General features: G+C 31.8%; 1 protein-coding gene across 2 annotated transcripts; it reads right to left on the bottom strand.

Annotated features, from left to right (window-relative positions):
• Positions 1–4,874: 4,874 nt before the first annotated feature.
• On the bottom strand, positions 4,875–9,373 carry LOC131628288 (probable cyclic nucleotide-gated ion channel 20, chloroplastic). 2 transcript variants are annotated; one of them, XM_058899140.1, is made up of 13 exons: positions 9,312–9,373; positions 8,707–9,086; positions 8,393–8,590; positions 8,193–8,291; positions 7,933–8,070; positions 7,395–7,643; positions 7,090–7,245; positions 6,721–6,866; positions 6,372–6,449; positions 6,132–6,261; positions 5,615–5,867; positions 5,312–5,471; positions 4,878–5,164 (listed from the first exon to the last, which is right to left on the bottom strand). In XM_058899140.1, exons 2-13 carry the CDS (start codon positions 8,998–9,000, stop codon positions 5,050–5,052), a joined length of 2,016 nt encoding a protein of 671 aa, XP_058755123.1. In that variant the 5' UTR covers positions 9,001–9,086; positions 9,312–9,373; the 3' UTR covers positions 4,878–5,049. The 2 variants fall into 2 exon arrangements, with proteins under 2 accessions (XP_058755122.1, XP_058755123.1); XM_058899139.1 differs by lacking the exon at positions 9,312–9,373 and having other exon boundaries at positions 4,875–5,164; positions 8,707–9,253.
• Positions 9,374–20,172: the final 10,799 nt, after the last annotated feature.

The following is a 20,172-nucleotide window of genomic DNA, read 5'->3' as shown; positions in this document are numbered from 1 at the left end:
TCAATTCGGTTCTTCCATGGCTATCGCATGAACAACAAAAGAAAACAACAACCAAATACCCAAAACACGCAAACAAATAATACCCAGGCCCCAATCGGAATGCTCAACCCCAATCTCATTACATTTTATGAAGTTACATTAATCAATTACATAATATTAGCAAGAAAAAAAAATTCAATCATACAAAAAAGGCCAGCAAGCATAAACAGAAACAAAGAGTTCTCAAAGCCCAGGTAAAGATTTTACTCGTTATGCTTAGTTCATTCTTCTTCTTCCTTGCCTTCATACTCTATGCATGTTTCTTCTGTTGCAAATTTTGTGTGTGACTGGATCTTGTTTAGTTGTGTCGTTGCTCTGTGTATTGTAGTTTTGCAGTTTGAGGTGCGTTGCTGGTTGCTTGTTGTAGGTTCTGTACTGCTGGTTGTTTATAAGGTTATGGCGTAACCTTGCTCCTTTCAATTTTCGCCAGATTCCATTTGGTGATGTTGGAACAATTTTTTGCCTGTGAAGTAAATACATAGTCATATATATAGTCATAATAATGGTGTGAATATTAGGGCTTAAATTAATGGAGATAGGAAGTTGTGTGAATTTGAAAAGTGTTGTTTGAAATATGGGAGGCAGGAGTAATTTTGGTTAGTGGAGGGCTTTGTGTTTTCAAAATTGTAAAATTCATCGTTTCAAATTATGGAATAATTCATGCATTTAATAGACCTATTAGGGTTTTGTAATCTTTATAAATAAATAAATAATTAATAACGTGTAGATTTGAATTTGAAGAAAAAAAATAATCAATTACGAAAAATTAAAAATCAACAAAAAATTAGAGAGTGCCACATCAGCAGCAATAAATGCCAAATCAATATTATTGTGTTATTTTGACAAAAGACTTTTATACCCGTGGAATAAGAAAAGTTTCAGTACATTTATGAGAGAGCTTTTATTGTAATTTCCAAGTACTATTACTTTTATATATTAATAATAGATATAAATTTATTCAATAAAACATGTATTTTTTTCTCCTTAAAAGAAGCTTATTATTTTTACTTTTAATGTATTAAATAAATACAAATATATTTAATCTAAAATATAATTATATTTAAGTATTTATTATTGTATTAAAAGCATGATTATAAGAATTGAAGGTTCTATTGATTAGATTGATGATTATATACAATAAGAATTTTGGTTTTTTTTCTCTTTATACCACCGGTTTAGTCCGGTTCGGGGGCGAGTTTTGGCATCAAGTGGTTCCATCCTCCTCCCGATCGCAGTTGCGGGTGCATCAAGTGGTTCCATCCTCCTCCCGATCGCAGTTGCGGGGGATCGAACCGCGGTTCTCCCTACCAAGTCCAGCGCCAATCACCACTGGGCCAACTAACGATTGGTTGAATTTTGGTCTTAATACAATACAAATAGTTTAGTAATAAATTAGTTGTTATTTAATAATTAATAAATTCTAAAAAATAATAAATTTAAAAAATATTTTAAAAAATGAAATGTATATTTGTCAAGGAAATATAAGAAAATATTTTGTTACAACCCTTGAACCTCTTAGCCACTTGGCAAAATTTGAATTTCGCCCCTATTTTCGTAGATGCATCTTCGGAAGTAATTTCGCCCCTACGGAGCACTCTGTCTAAACACGTTCCGTACATATATCAAATAAATCACATGTATCACTAGTGTGTGAGCCAGACATCATCCTGCGGCTCTCTGCTGCCTCGGCCCCCCCCTCCGCCTCTGCGTCCACCGCGTCGTTTGCTGGATACTCTGGCTTTACCGTCGAGTGCCCCACCTGTCCTGAAATGGTTTCTACGGTACAAAAATGTCTCCTCTGCCACCCTAATGATACCCTCCACAAAATACAGGCCAGTAGACCCCTCAATGAACAAACAATCGACAATGCATGCCCGCGCCATGTCAGCAACCTCATGACACTGAGGAAGAACATCCTAAGTGTGGTTCATCTGAGCCTGATGAGCCCGCAGAATCTCCTTGTGGGCTGGTATAGACGGTGATCCAGGTGCGGTGGGAAGCATGTATGGGGGCGACATTCTGTAGTACCAGAAGATGTACCAGTCGACGCAGCTCTAGTCCCTCTCTGATGTGGTCGCCAAGCCTCGGCAGGTAAGGGTGGCAAAACGGGCGGTGGTCCGTTTGGCCTACCCGTGCACCCGCCAAAAAATGACGGGTTGGGTTGGGATTTTGGGCTGCCACCCACCAAAGCCCGCCCCGCCAAAACTCGCCGCCCGCCAAAGCCCGCCGCCCACTAAAGCCCGCCTCATCTATCCGTTAAGATCGTCTAACCTTAAGCCCGTCCTTTTTGAAGTTAATTCTAGTAATTCAAATTCTTGATGATTTTATTTTATACATTTGTTTGTAAATATATGCAATATTTTTTTAGGTAAAATTTGTTTAAAAGATGCTTTAAAAAAATTGTTCTAAAAAATAAGTGAAAAACTTAATTGAAAAATTAAAAAAAGACTATTAATCTATTAAAAAACGAAAGAAAAATAAATAAAAAATAGACGGGCAAGCCTGTCACATGCCACCTTGGCAGGACGGACATGAATTTCATGCCCATTGTCCCGCTCATTTTTTGGCGGGCTTAAGGCGGGGCGGGCGCCCCGTTTTGCCACCCCTATCGGAAGGAACCAAGTTGTGCTCCGAGTGTGCAAAGACCTCAACTAGCTGCCGACGGGTCATAGCGATAGGAATAGAGCCAGAAGGCTGGCGATGTATGGTCTGCTGGTAGCCGAACTGACACATGACGTGCTTCGGAAGATAACGAACAATGATAGTCGAACTGGAAGCCAACCATCCAGAATACAGTACGATCTCATCAAACAGAATCGTCTCACGGTGATCAGCATAGCATTCGAAATGGATGTCCTCAACAGCCATGCAGTTAAGACAGCGCTTGTAAGGATCCGACACTTGGTTCCCCCTAATGGGGGCGAAGGCTGGCACACGGCATGTCCTTAGTGTAACTCGGCACCCCTCCCCAGCCAATATTGTCAGGGAAGTGCTGTAAAAAACTATGGTCAAACATACTATCACAAATATATTATAAACTTTGAGAAAATGTATAAGGATATAAGACTGTTACCACTAAGAGGGTACAGTTGCAAGCCACAAGCATCCCTCACCGAGTCTATGGTAGGTGTACGCTAGTGTAGCCGCTCTCCAGTTGTACTAATGGACATGTGCGAGGTCCGATAAATACGTCGGATAAACGACGTTTGTGTACGTTGAGCTCGTGTCCACAAAGAGCTGAGTGCCTATCAAATATAGTAAATAAGTGCTCAATACCCGCTCTCTATATATATCAGCCTCTGCCTCGTCACCAGCATCCTTATGTGCCGCAACAAACTCCTCGTCATATATCTAGGGGTCAAGAGCAAGATGGATTGGGCATGCAGTAAAGAAGTCCCTCAGTTAAATGTGGCACTCTCGTCTTGCGTATACTTTCTTAAGAGCTCGACAAAAGTCATATTATCTCTAAAGAAGAAGAAAACTATCAGGAAGCGGACGAAAAATACAAATCAACATTAGTTACAATAAATCATAGGGCATAAAGTAGAGAAGTATGTAGAAACACAAACTAATAGTGTCACAAGAAATCTAAGACGTACTCATCGGAAAAGTAGGACAGAGAGGTAATGTAGCCGTAGGAGATTCCATACCAAAAATGGAAATCTAATAGAAGAGGAACAGGGATTTCTTTTTATTCAACAATGGTGTTAGTGAAATTTCACTAAAAAGGAAGAAGACCAAGAGATGAAGATGAAAAAAAATGAAAAAGATGTATCTACTTTTACACAGGAATAAATGTATCAGGCAAAACAACAAAGAGGTGCCTCATCCAACTAATCATGGATCAATGCACCAGGTTAAGAAATAAAAAAAACCACAAATTACCGACCGCGCTGAGGCCTAGATTGAAGCGAACCATAAATGCCTGCATGATCGTATGTCATAAAGTACATGAGACGGTTGTAACGAATAAATCCTTAATTTTGGAAGACGTTTCAAATCCACCATTGATACAACATTGTCCGCTAAGGAAAGCAAGTATAACCCCAACATTATTTCATCAACAGACTCATAAGAGATCTCAAAGCAATAAATTTGACCTTACCCCCAAAGAACATATACCTATCAAAGTTTGCACTCTAGTAAATACACCCCTTTGAAACCATTTAAGATCACGATTTTGTTTACGCATTTCACCAATACGACCAAGATTCCCCATTTACATGTTCTGGTCCAAAGAAAAGATAACATTTGATCCCTTGCGAGAATAAACAATTTGAACTCAAGTCATCATCTAACTTCCTCGACAAAAGACTTGGGCCGACAATTCTGAATTTGATCAAGCCCAGTCCAATATCAGAACGACTCCCTCCAAACTCATTGTCCTAGAGACATACACAAGCAGGTTCGATGATCAAACCACGACAATGTCATCAAGATCATGTCACAACCTATCTACAGATGTCATCCAAAATAACTGTCCGATTAGAATTTTAAGTCTAAGAAATTATAATCCTTCTCTTATAAAAGTTAACTTATGACTCAGATCCAAATACACTATTCTAAATTCTAAAAACCTCCCCCACGATTCTTTCTAACTTGATCGTCAGAGCGTTTGCAAGTACACAACTCCCATTGTGGAGCAACCGATGTGCTCACCTCTCAAACTATCTCTCAGGCCTATCATAGGTCTGGTTCAGATCATAATATAAGCTCATAAATAAACTATTTACCAAACATCGCCAAGTATTACTCAACCTTAGATTTTAGGAACTATAAATAGTTAAATTTATTTTAAACACCCTATATAAGATTAATAAAACAGATGCTTTGAATTCTTAAAAGACAGTTTTTTTTTCCATTCCTTATAACGATCAATTTAAGGATTTACTTACATATATACAGTAAGTTCAATATATGGCACTTACTTCATAACTCCCTATCAGCACACCACTATTTTATTCCAAGGACTAGAGATTACATACATTAGAGTACAGATAGCCTATGAGTTCAATATTTAATAATCATTTTGTCTCTATGAGCGTTACGGAGACGCTTTTTCATGTATCTCCATGCCACCTGAATTCTGTTTGCTGCAAGCGATCTCCAATAAGGCGATTCATACCTAACATAATACAATCATCAAATCAATATGTGAGAGCCATGGTTTTGATAATGGATAATCTTCATGATTCATGAACGTTCGTGCAGTTGAATCATAAAAGTGTGAAGATATGATGAATGAAGTGGAATGAATGAATAAATGAATGACCTTATGACTCCTTGAACACGAGGGCTCCGCAAGAAACTTGCGAAAAGAGTTGTGACTTCTTCAATGTCTTTAGCGCGAAGAGAAAACGCCTCCACGTTGGTTAAGCATTTTACTGTTCTGTCACTAGTCAACCCCTCTCCTTGAAGCTTATTTTTACCATCTGCAAGAGAAGTTATAGAACTCGTATTGATTGATAAAAGATAAAGTGAAAATGATTTTGCTCTTTATCTAATTTCTATATTTTTTAATAAACCACATTGATGAAACTTGTTATTTCTCATTTTCTATTAGGTATAGTTGTACCTTTGCTTTCAGAAGATTGTTCAAGATACCATCTTAGAAGTTCTTCACCACAAGCATCCCCTTCAGATAACGGAACCGGAATTCCATCTTCTCCAATGCTCTCCAATTTTCCACGCACAATAAACACCATCTTCTGTACAAGACCACCTCGGCTCAAAATTCTGCTTTCTTTGAGGTATGTGGTCTGTATTAGTCTCTCCCGAATGGCTTCTAAGATAGGCTCATCCTCATCAAGATGTGAAAATATTCGAACCTGTATAAAGAGCAGTAGGAATTGCTTAATATATTTTGGCTTTTGATGCATCATTGTTTCAGTTTCAAGATGAATATGCATTAAGTTTTGAGTTCAAAACTGTTTTCTCATTCATTTTCTATTGAAAACCCGCTAGTTACAGCTAGACATGCATAAGGAACAAACAATTTTATTTAAAACGTCTTCTGTGAGATTTTGAAGTTCATATAACATCAAAACGAGATAATTAAATCGATTAAAAGAGTAATATGTGTGAATGCATACTTTCGTAACAAAATTGAAGAGATGGCGTCTTATGTCTATCAGGAGATCTTCTGGCAAATTCTCGAGAACCATTTTCTCCGGAACACCTCTTGTTGCAGCCCAACTATAGCGTTCAGCCTCCCGTACCCTCCTGCATGACAGATGTATCCGTCATTTGTACATCATGCCTAATCCATTATTTGATAAATGCGTTTTTGCAGTATTGATGTGTTTTATCATAAGAGTTAAGACATTTCATACCTTTTGAGTTCTTCTGATAAGCGACGGTGGCTCATCCATTTCTCAACATCACGGCCTCTAAGTTGCATTTCTAGTCTCCTAGAGGTTAGATCAAAATTAAGAGGCTGATGTCATGAATCATATAGGATGGAAAAACAGTGATCTTTCTACATTGCTTTTAGATTTTCAAATGATTGAACTTCAAACAGAAGTTAGTTTAGAAGGAAGCAAACGACGTGTGTTTGGTTTCATATTACGGAGAGCCAAAAGTGATTCCATTCAAAATAAGTTTTGTCAACAACAAAAACAAACACACACGACAAAGGAGCACCATAGTCATTAATAGTTAAGTAAGAGAAAAACGCTATACCTCCGTCCAAGACCCTGAAGAAAGTTTTGTATGTTTCCAATGAGAAGCGCAAAAAGCAAGAGTCCCAATCCAATGATGGACATTGTAAAGAGGACTTCCCATTCAAAATAGCTAGGGACTTGATTACCAGCCAGAGTACTGATTTGCTATATTAAAGATCACAGAGATATAATTGGTAAGTGATATTAAACCATTCACGTGCCTCTTAGTATCGGTTCAAATTAGCCCTTGATATGATATTAGAGATCATCTGATCATGTTTTTCAAAGTTTAACCTTTGTCTTCCTCATTCTTATAAATTAAATGTTAAAGTGATATGAATATGATTTTATAAAACTATGTACCTAAATAAAAGAACGAAATACATACCTGAAATCCCCAAAACAATGCATACACATATTTGTTGACCACACTAGTTTCTATATAAAGTGGTATAGCATTGGCATAGATTCCATAAGAAAAAGCACCAGATGAGGAATCCAAACAATCAGAGGTACCCTTATCTTGCAAACATTCGTTAACCCTCTGGAAAAAGAAAGAGGGATAAAAGGACAAAAGTTAGAACTTCTCAAACCTCCACATGCATGGTGAGAATTCAAATCTAAGTATGAAACTTCATTAAGAAAGAAATTGCATTTCATGAAAATAAAGCTTCAAATGTCGTTTTAACTCACCTGTAGACCAAAGAGGTACCAGCATGCACCGACGACATGGCCAGATAGCATAAAAATGAGAAGATTTAAAATGAAACTTGCCCAGACAGATTCAAATATGAATCCGGTTGGAGACTGGCCAATTAGTAGAGGCAAAAATCTGAACAATCTAGGAATATACTGTATTAGGATCGCTAGACGTAGAAGATTCTTAGCATAATTTGCTTCTGAAGACACCAAGGAACTTGGTAGGACAAAGTATATTATTATCTGCAAGTATAACTTGAACAATAAGTTGTTTATATAAAGATAGAAATAAGAAAGCAAAGTTCTTTGGCACAACACTGCCATAGCACAAAAGTTATTATAGATAGAAAAACTAATTTCTAACGGAAAACAAATAGCTTAAACTTTTAGGACAATTAGCATAACAAGGTATCCCTATAATGTTTAAGTTCAACATGAGCATCTCTATTATTCAAGGAAAAATATTTTTTCAAGTAAAAGTTCATGAGATATAAAGTATTTATATGGATGCATATGTAGAGATATAATATACCTGAGGAAGAGGTAATACGACAAATAAGTCGAAGAAAAAATAACGCTTCAAGTAATTAAGAGCAATTTCCTTGGGCTGATCAACTAAATCTCCAGCACCAACCACCGTTGACTCAGGAGAAACATAAGCCAACCTAAACTGCAAAATAGCAACTTACTAGAGTTATTTAATTTTTAAATTATGAAAACACATTAAACTAGGCTTATAATTCAACAACCATATTTAAGATTCATAAGACATGCACATTATATAAAAATTACCTGGAGAAGAATGTTCAAGAAATACACAACATCAGTTACGCTTCTAAGTAAAACAAGTATTTTTGCCATTTTCCAGTCGATAACAATACTTATATTATTCTGCAGGAATAAGAAAAAGTGATGTTTTTTTAAGCAAGGAAAAAAGTAAAGCAAATGATTTGGAAATATTTCACAATAAAATAAAAGGAAAAGAACCATACCTTATTCACATCCACATAGATCGAGAAGAAAAATAATGGATCAACAAAAATTGCAACCAAGCAAAATATGGCCAAAAACTTGTTCCATTCTTGTACAACCTTAGTGTGAGGATTCATAACTCCAGGAATACATGGAGAGCATAAAGAAAGAAGTTTTCTTCCAAAACCTTTGAAGTCGCCATAAAGAGAATTGTGGAACTATAAACATTCATAACATAAACAAAAGCATGATTGATTATATAAAATTAACTGCAAATAACTTGTACAAGAAGTTACAAAGAATCAATAGTCAATTAGTTTAGGAAGAAAGATACCTTGGGATCAAAGATAATTGAAGCTATAGGTTTTCTTTGCTGAGAAACTTTGATGTAAGTCGGGCAAGTAGTGCAATAAGGATCATTACACATTCCGAGTGGTCCAGACATCAACAAGTGTTCATTTTTTCTGCCATAGTCGTTATCCCAACGATATCCATCTTTCCTATTCCCTGCCTTCACTAAACTATTCTGAAAAGGATTTCCAGTTGCATATAGTGGACCACTCATCTGGTCGATCGGAGTTTTCCTTGCAAGTTTCGATTGTGTCTCGGATTGATCCAAGTAAGCCATGGAAATAGAGATTGAAGCACTTGGTGTCCTCGATATGTTCCTTCGAAATGAAGAATCCTCAGGCTCATCAGATCGCTGCGAACATGCTTCAAACATAATCGGAACTTCGTCATAATCGAAATGATTCATGTTTACTTGATGATTCTAAAAACAGAAAAATCATGGAAATATCTGTTTATGTACCATGTCAGCAATTTTAAAATGAAACAATCTATTTCAACTTATAATTCTACATGCATTGGTTTCTATGTTCAAATTTCAAAGCTACAACAATGAAGAATAAACCCAGATTAAAGAGTGAAGAGTAAAACCTGATTAAAGAAGAACACAGACTGAAAACAAGTGCGCTTTGTTATGAGAGTCTTTATGAAAGTGAAGAACTTACAAGTAAATTTATAAGAAACTTGAATACTTTATGTCGTTGGCGCGTGAATTTCAATGATAACAAGTGCGCTTTGTTACGGTCACACAGACACTTTTCTTGCAATCATATGGAGAAACTTTCCTAGAACAACTGACAGGATTACGAGGTTTGATATTGACTTAACAACATTAAAATATTATTTTTTGTTTTTTAAATTGAGCAGATTAATTCCTTAAATCGAAAAGATCACACAATAAACAACAAAGTTTAAGTTTTTTTTAAGAGAATTTAATTCTATTGCTTCCTGATTTCTAACCCAATACCACTACGTGATTATTTTTGAAAAAAAAGAAGTATGAAAGATTTTAAAATACTAATAATGTGTATGAATGTATTTACTTTTTTAAAAAATAGATTTTATAGAAGAGTTTTACCATCAAAAATTAAAAATTTGAATAAAAAATTAGATATTAAATAAATTAAAAATTAGAGGAGTGAATAAAAAAATAGTAAATAAATTTTAATGTTTTGATGATAAAAAATAAATTTTATTCTTTTATGTCTATGATTGGCTATTTTAAGGTTGGGTTTCATGATATTTAAGACCCCTGGACAGTGTGGTATCAAAGCCTGTACAAAAAGAAGGGGTGCGTATGGTATGCATATAATAAAGAGAGTGAGTAAGGGAAAAAATCACTTAAACATGGAAACACCTGAACCAAACACTCAACCTATTACTGCTACTTATTCTTTATCGCTTCCTAAACTCTGTAAAAAATTAATTTTCATAAACTAGAAAACCTTATTGAGTACTCTCATGTTTCAGAAGATGCTCAAATTGCCGAAACAATACCTCCTCTATTAAGTTCGTACAACATTTTCAAAAGACAAAGAAGTGTTATTAGATCCATCCGAAATCTTATCTATACAAACCACCCTCATATGAAAGAGTACGTCCAATCATCTAGACTAGACCAATGCAACCTAAGAGCTACAAACTAGGAGCAGTACAAAGATTTGGAGATTCCCTAGTATCTCATAAACCACTAAAAGACTGAAGGATGTACAATTTTACACTTTGGGGTTGTCAGACTCATCCTTTCTTTTCATGAAAGGAAGAACCAGCCCGTTTTTTGAAAAATAGCTCTACTGAACTCCAACTACCTCCACTATGTAAATGCTGTGATAGAAACTATTATAACTACACTTCATGCAGGAAGTGTTGTTCTCACAATTTTCCCAAACTATAACGCGAGTCCTAATAATAATACTTTATCCACCAGACTGAAAGTACAGGTCCAGATCATTGAATCTGACCAAGTGTCAGAAGCCATGTTAGCTACCCTCCATCACCAGATAATATACTACTTACAAAATCACTCGATAAATCTTCCTCTCTCAGGATGCTCTTCTGATTCACTATTAGTTGTCACCAACAGAGAAGAAGGCATACCCCCATAGTTTAGATTCCGAGAAGGATCACAAGGGAAAAATAAACTATGATAATTCCCCTTGAATGGATAACTAACAGTGAGACTCCTTGTTGACAAAAGACCTATCCAATCTCAAGAGGCTGCTTTCAGGAAATCTGTTGACAAGACGGTCAAGATAATTATCAAGAAGACAGACGAAGGGTCGAGCTCAATATCTCTTATCTTCTAAACAATGATGATCCAACTAGTTCTTTAAGAAGACAGGTGTCTTGTCTATGTTGTTACAATAGGGGAAAACCCATCTACACTAATAAAATAGATGGCTACTTTATTTGGGATGGTAATTCAACAAGATGTGACTTGGATTGTGATTGCTGGATGCACGACAATGATATTGACCGAGATTCCATTCTTCCCAAAACAAAGAAAAAGGGAAGGTGTAAACCCTATCCACCTCCTCAAAGGAGATCTGATCCAGACAATGGTCCATGGGTAGGAATCCGTGGAAAACAAACCCTCTCTGTATCTACGAGGAAGGACTTATAATTCTCAAAAAAGAAAGGTTGTTACCACCCGATGATCTAACTCTTATTACATGGTCACTAACAGTCAAAAGACCATTATAAACCGCTACATCCTCTAGCTGTTGTTCAACCAATTATTTGCTTTATGTATTCAACCACAACTCCGGAGTACGACTGGCAATTTCCTGCTTTGGAAAGAAAGATGGATCCAATCATAGGCAGAACATCCAAACCCTTCATTCATCTGAGTGAAGTCCAGCCCGATGGAAAACTTAAACCTTTAACTCAAGTTGAACAATTTCTGAATTGGAAATCTGAAAACATGGTTTCTTAAAATGAAATTCTCCAAAACTTTGTTAAAAAGGTAGATAAGATTGCTGAAAAAATAGACAAAACATATGAGAATCTCAAGGTCTTATCCCTAAAATTGCATAAACATTACAAAAACTTGAAAGCCCAAGTATCTTAGCTAGATCGAGATTTGTGGCTGATGTTAGAAAAGAGAACTTTTGGTAAAACATTTGACCAAAAGGAAAGAGAAATCAGAAGTCTACGAGGCCAAGTAAAAGAGATATATGATTTCTTAAGAGCCTCTCATGAAAAAAAGCCCAAGCCTATTGAAAACTCTTTCTTTGACCCTCATGCTTTTCCTACATATTTCAAACGACTAGAAATACCTTATCCTTTCTACACTAATCATGTTGTATCACCACCAGACCAGGTCAAATACATACTTATAACTTACAGACCAAAATCTTCCAGAACTACCTCAACCACTAAGACAAAGGAGAAAGCTGTTTGCTTGAGCGCTTCATCCTTAGACTCTTAAGATATCCCTGAAACACCTCCTCCAAAAATCCAAAAGGAAGAAGAAATTCCTGATAAAGGTTTCCAGGCAATGGCAATCACTACAAATTATGAATCTCCTTGGAAAAAATACCCTGAATCATCAAAACAAAAGGGAGATGAGTCCTCCTCAAATGGTGACAACAACTCTAATCAAGAATCATCTTATAATGAAACACTGAGATCTTTTTTAACTAAATTAGAATCCGAAGACAATTATATCCCAAGATTCTTCATGGCAAATATAAAAGAGGAAGAATAATTTTTTGAAGAAAAATCCCCTAAAGAAACTCTAATCACTGAAAGGACTAAACCAAATGGTGGTCCCCGGTTCATCTTTATGATATACCACCTAGCTGCTGGAGAAAGAGACTATTTGAATTTGAAGCCTGGCTTGACACCCAAATTAGGAAAACAAGTGCAGATAACTATAAGATCATTGAAGAAATTTTGCTGTTGAATGACAGGCACGATGAAAGAATGGTATCACAATCTTGGAGCTTTCAAACACGATCTTTATATATTATTATTGTATTTCTTTTTCTACAAGTCATTTGTGTGTATTGAATTTGGGATCTCAACCAAATGCATTCTCGACTTGCCTCATGCAGTGCTAAAAATTTCTTCATAACTAAATGAAGTTCCTGCAACGATTTTTTCCTCAGGTCACCATGAAATAGTTGGACCATCATAAGTAAACAAACAATCTGAAGTATATGTTTGACTCTATTCAAATGTCTTCTTGTAGGTGAAGAACTACAACTTGCTAGTAGAGTTATAGAAATTAATATATCATAGTGTGTATAATTAGCAAGATAGATTAGTGCTTGAATTACACTAGAATATGGTATTTCAGGACTAATTAGTTTTTCATCCTCTTCTCAAGGTCTAAAAGAATCGTTTGCACATCCCATGATTTAACATCATAGAGGTAGAAAACATACGAGATTTGACCATATAAGAACATTAAAACATTTTTCTATATACGAGATTTTCTCATATACAAATGTTTGAATATTTTTTCTATATAACCTTCTTGGTATATAAAGTTCTATTGTCTATATGTTAATTTAGTAAGGACTTTTTATTTTCCAAGTCCTTCATCTCAAATAATTTCTTTAAATAATTTATAGCTTTTGGAATCTCTTAAGTAGTTTGTTGGAGCGGTAAAGCGGCAAGCAACAAAAGTTTTGGAAGTATTTATCCGGGAATTTATCGTGTCCACAGAGATTGGTGAGAAGAACTGCCGTTCGACTATCTCGCGTTCTAAGTTTCATGATTTGGGTGCGGAAAGGTAAATAAAAGCAATTAAACATTCTTAATAGTCTAAGAGAAATAGTTATGGAATTGCATTTTGTTCTACCCGTCTAATACTTAAACCTGAAGATCTCATCGCAACACACTCACAATACGCATCAAAATCACCGGGCATCAATCGAGACGCCACATCAGTGTCCATGTCTGAAACACCGACGAAAGCTCAACCGCACTATTCACATCAGCGATGTCTCAACCGACACAAACAACACAGAGGCATTAAACTCGATACCCATTACAGTCATTAGCCCTAAATCCATTTCTGAAATCTAGAAACTAACAGTTATCATTCCTAATCGAGATCTACGGTGTTCATTTTTGAGACAACACAAATCCAGAGCATTTAAGAAAAAAGATCAAGAACAACAACAATGATGATTTATAAAGCGAATATATAAACGATCCCAAGATCGAAAAATGTACATACAAGAAGAGTAGAAATATACATACAAACCCACCATTAAAATGAAACATAGGGAAGAAAGAAGATGAACCGGAAAAATCTCACCGTCACAATGAAATTGATACAAATCCATGATCAATCCATATGATGTAGCATCCAATGGTGTTTCCTAAACCTCTAAACTACCAAAAATGGATCAGAGCCACTCCAAGGGGGAAATGGGTGATAAAAACCCTAGAAAATCTGTTTTAAACTATATATACAAAAACTGAATTCGCAGAGCGCGCGACGCGAGCTAGAGCGCGCGATGCGAGCTCTCTCACTTAAAACACTAAACCGCCCTAGCGCGCGAAGTGAGCTACATAGCGCGCGACGCGAGCTATCTTCTGCTTGGATTATTTCTTTTTATCCTTCAGCGCGCGACGCGACCTCCAGCGCGCGACGCGAGCTACATCAGAACAGCAGAATTATTTCTTTAAAATGCGTCCGCAGCCGTGTCTTCGACACTTTATTCCTCGAGGCTCCGACAACGCAGAAAAACCTACAAAAATACAACAAAACTATCAAACGGTACATATTTACACGAAAACGTAATAAAACTCAAAGTATACGAATTTACACAAAACGGGGAATTATTCAAACGGTATTAACAAAACGTATCGATAAGTGCCACTATTTACATACACAAAATAACTACATTTTGGCACTTATCATAGTTCCAATAATTTATGTCATCTACATAGACATCTATTATAGAAAATTAATTTTTAGAATTTTTCATAATAATACAAGGACTTATGGACATATATTTATATCTCTCCCTTAAAAAATATTTATTGGGACAATTATATCACTTGTGTTCATATTGTTTTAGCCTAAAGAGATACTTGTTCAATTTTATGTACTTATCAAGTGAACCATACAAGCAAGATGTTACAACATCCATCATGTTCAAATCAAGCCCTTTATGTGCTACAAGACTAAACAATTATTGAAAAATTAATTGAATTCGCAACAGGTGGATATGTTTCATTAAACTCGATCTTAAGTGTTTGTGAAAATCATTGAGCAAAAAATCAAGCTTAATACTATTCTTATTTTTCTTTTTCACAAAAACTTATTTATATCTCATTAGTTTCACACCTCGAGGTATTCGAACTATATATCAAAAAATGATTCGCTTTTAAAATGAGTTTTAATTATTTTTCAATTGAATCCTTTTATTTTGGTCAATTCTCACTTTGTCTATAATCTTGGATAGACTTTGATTCATGATCTGTTCATTTTGGTCAATTCTCACTTTGTCTACAATCTTTGAGAGACTTTGATTCATGATTTGTTCATTTTTGACAAATTCCCACTTTATCTACAATCTTTGGTAGACTTTGTTTCATGATCCTCATTATCGTTTATCATCTTTAGCGCTATATTGTATACAAATACATTGCCAATATCGACTTTATTTGGTTATCTTAATTTTGGTTCCATTTCATTTCATCCATGACATAATTTATTGATTAGTTCTTCTGGAACTGCAATATAAATTATGTCAAAGTGCTCTTAGAAATTTCAAATCCTCCTATGGGTCATACTTAACTTTAGTTTCTTTTCTAGGTAGAGGAAATTTAACATTGAAATCGATTTTCCTACCACGCTTCAGGGATAGTTACAACTTATTTGCAATATTAGATTGTCCAATAGAAGAATCAACTTTGAATGGAGTATTAGTAGCTGATAATTTTCTATCATAAACTTTGCAAATAAATAGTATTCTGAACTTCGAGGATCAAAATAATAAAATAATATTTTATTTCAAAATGTTCATTTGAACTTCTGGTTCACACTTTTAGCTGCTTATTCTCTCTCTCTCTCTCTCTCTCTCTCTCTCTATCTCCCTCTCTCTCTCTCTCTCTCTCTCTCTCTCCTAATTAACTTTAGACGTCTAAAGAATGGATCTTCAGATCCATTTTTTTTATGAACATATATTACATGATATTCAATATCAATTTTAATAATATATGTGATATTTATACAGAAATTTCTAAAAAATCCAAAAAACAAGATCTTAGTCTAATTAGTTGAAAAAATAATTTCACAAATTTCTGGTTGTGAGTAGAAACATTTGCATGACGTTTTAGTCGATGCAACTATTAATGTCATAAAAACTCAATTTCTCAAATTTTTTATTAGAAACACATAAATTTTATTCTTCAAAATTAATTCTGGCATCATAATACATTTGAGATGACCCAACCAATTTTGCCAACAATACACTTACATGTGATACGTAAACTTTTGATTTACAATACTAAATATGATTCTATTCTTCTAATTTGATTCAATCCATAGTAAATAATAAAATTATTTATATAAATATATTTTTAAAATATATATATATATATATATATATATATATATATATATATAATTTAGAATACAAAAATTATTCAATAAATATAAATCACTCTACAAGTTTTATACAAGAAATATAACTTAAAAAATAAAATTAAAAAAAGAAAATAAATATTTGTATATTAGAAAATTAAGCAAAAAATTATATATACTATAAATTGCATTATTTTTAAGAAAATAATTTATTCAATCAAATCATCACTAATACTTATCTTTAAATTATAAAATTTAAAAAATAAATAAATATCTATCATACCAAAAGAATTAAAATATTTAATTCATATATTTTTTTATTTTTAAAAGATAAGAAGATGAAGAGAAAAACAATTGAAGTCGTAAGTGAGTTTGCATATATAGAAATTAGTTTTTATTTATTCATTTTATATTTGAATAATTTATTTTCTTATGAAGCTCAATGAGAATAAAAATAACAAAATCCTTATTTTTTTGTCAATTTTAATAAATTAGTCACAAGTTTATAACATACAATTATAAAATAAATATTAAATTAATCACACTTAATTTTCTTAATCTTAAAGAATTAATTATGTCAACTTTAATAAATTAACAAATTAATAAAATTATCATGTAATTACAATTTTCCTTTCTTGCACATCTCTTTCAAACAAAATATATAAATTTTTAATCACATATATTTATTGATGAATATTAACTCTTCAAAAACTATAAAAACGACAGTCATTTGAAAACTATATTACAAACAATATATTTTGGAATTATTTAAAATGATTGATGCATTTCTTTTATGATGCATAAAAATCATCATTGATACTTTTCTTATCAATTGAAATAAAATATGTTATTAATAATAATATTAAATTTTAATTTCTTCTGGAACTATAAATAATTTCACCAATTAAAATTAACATATTATAATTTGCATAATTTTTACTATTATACTTAAATATAAGTCCTTTGTGGATGTATATAATTCTTTAAGAACATTTAAACACTATTATAATCATCAACATGTTCTTTAAAATTCATGATAAAAAATATTATTCGTTGTGAATCTTTTAAAATACTCATGTAAACCAATGTATGTTAAATGCTTAGTTCTTCAGGAACTCAAAAACAATATATTTTTTTGAAGTTCTTCAAGAACTCGATCAAAATTTGTTTTTTTAGTTATTCGAGAACTCAATCACAATCTTTTATGAAGTTATTTAGAAACTTAATCACAATTTTTTTTTATACATTTCTTTAGGAACTCAATCACAAATCTTTTTATTAATAAAAATAATAATATTTGTAAATCTTCAGTTATTCAATAATTATAAAACAAATTTATTATTTTTCTATCCTCGATTATTCAGGAACTATAAAACAAATTCATAATTTTTGTATCCTTCAGATATTTTATATGTACTTCAAGAACTATATAAGAAATTCATTATTTTGCTATCTTTTAGAGATATGCTTTATATGTTCTTCAGGAACTATATAAGAAATTCAATATAATTCGATCCTTTGGAGATGCTTCATATGTTCTTCAGGAACAATATAAACTTATAATATCTCTATCATTCATGGATACTTTATAATTCTTTAGAAACTATAAATTAAACTATTATTTTGCTAATCTTTAAAGATGCTTGGTATTTTTTTCAAGAAATATATATATATATATATATATATATATATATAGGGCATATCATATGAGAATGCCTTTTTTATATGAGAATGTGAGAATGAATCTATACCATTGGATTTTAAAATAAATGGTGGAGATTATGGGTGAATCTTTTTTTTCTCTCTCCTACATCATTTATTTCAAAATGTAGGAGAGAGAAAAAAAAGATTCACCTATAATCTCCACCATTTATTTTAAAATTCAATGATTCAGATTCATTCTCACATTCTCATATAAAAAAACATTCTCATATGATATGCCCTCTATATATATATATATATATATATATATATATATATATATATATATATATATATATATATATATATATATATATATATATATATATATATATATAAATAAGAGATCAAATTACACCAATATGTTACACTCATTTATAATCTTTGATGTTATTTTAATCTAATGGTTAGAAATTACTAACTAGTGACTCATGATTCTTACTTAAAATAGCTTTCTCTTATATTTGGTAATAAATAATTTGTATTTTATCAAATTATAATTTGCTCTTCTCATAAAATTAATTAGATCTCTCTAAATTTGTCTAACAATTAAATCACTCTTCAATTAAATAAAAAAGAGCGCGATTCTAATTATTTTTTAAAAAAATAAATATCCTTAATAGTAAATAATTTTTATTATTTTAAAACAAATTTGTCTTTTTTATTTTCTTTAAATAAAATCATATTCAATTATTTAAAGTAAATAATAAATTTGTTTGAAGTATAAATATAATTTGCTCAAAATGTGTATACAAAATTAAATAATGAATAACGAGCAATGTACTTTAGAATGAAAAAAAAATCAAAAGCAATATATAAAAAGAAATTTGTTAAAAAAATTATCAATTTTATTATTCACTTTATATATGTATTTTTGAATTTATCATTACTCATTATTTGTTTTTTTATATTTTTTTATATGATTTTGAGTTTTATTTTAAAATATATCAATTTTATAGTGTCTTTTAAGTAAATATAGTCTAATTTTATTTAAATAAAGTAGAAAAAATAAAAAATTAAAGATATATTTTTTATATTAAAATAAGGTTTATTAATAAGAAATATTAAAAATAAATACTTTTATGAAATATTAATAAGAATAAGTGAATATAATATATATTATATTATTATAAAAATTGTGATTTGTTTAATATTGGTTGTACACATTATTTTATGAAAAATGAAATTGTTACTAAGAAATATAAAAAATCATATATTTTTAAAAAATATTAATAAAAATCACGTGATTCTTATTAATATTTCTTAAAATACATTATTTTTATCATTCCTTAATAAAACTATAATTTTTTTAATTAAAAAAACTTGTATTCTGATTCTAAACAAATTTCACAATTTCTTAAAATAAATTTATTTTTGATTGACAAGTAAATTATTATGTACTAATTATTCATTATTTAGTTTTTTTTTTTTGTATTTTAAATAAATTTTGAGTTTTATTTTGTATTGTATTTAAAAATAAAACAATTTTGTTAGTTACATTAAGCAAATACAATATGATTTAATTAAAATAAAAAAGTGAAATATGTTTTAAAAAAAGATAATCTTTTTCTTTTTTAAAATTGTGAATCGTGTTTTTTAAGAAATATTTAGAATCATTTTTTTAAATTATAATTTAATAAAATAAAAGTGATTTATTATCAAAAATAGGAGAGACTATTTTAAGTAAGAATCATGAGTCACTAATTAGTAATTTCTAACCATTAGATTAAAATAACATCAAAGGTTATAAACGAGTGTAACTATTAGTGTAACATATTGGTGTAATATGATCCCTCCTCAGGCTTCATATATAGAATGATCTCAAACTTTATAGATATGATCTATATGGTAATATGTTTCAATCTAACGGTTAATTTTAAAAAATATTCATTCAAAATAAAGTTATGAGCGAGTGTAACTCGTGGTGTAACTCTTCAGGTGTAATTTGATCCCTCATTATATATATATATATATATATATATATATATATATATATATATATATATATATATATATATATATATATATATATATATATATATATATATATATATATATATATATATATATAGAGGAGGGATCAAATTACACCCGAAGAGTTACACCACGAGTTACACTCGTTCAAAAACTACATCTCGAATTAATATTTTTTAAATTCAACCGTTGGATTGAAACATAATATCATATAGATCATACCTA

This window comes from Vicia villosa, unplaced genomic scaffold (genome assembly GCF_029867415.1).
Source record: "Vicia villosa cultivar HV-30 ecotype Madison, WI unplaced genomic scaffold, Vvil1.0 ctg.000441F_1_1, whole genome shotgun sequence".
NCBI lineage: Eukaryota > Viridiplantae > Streptophyta > Magnoliopsida > Fabales > Fabaceae > Vicia > Vicia villosa.
The sequence above is the reverse complement of the archived record's forward strand: the minus strand, read 5'-3'. Positions and strand labels throughout refer to the sequence as shown.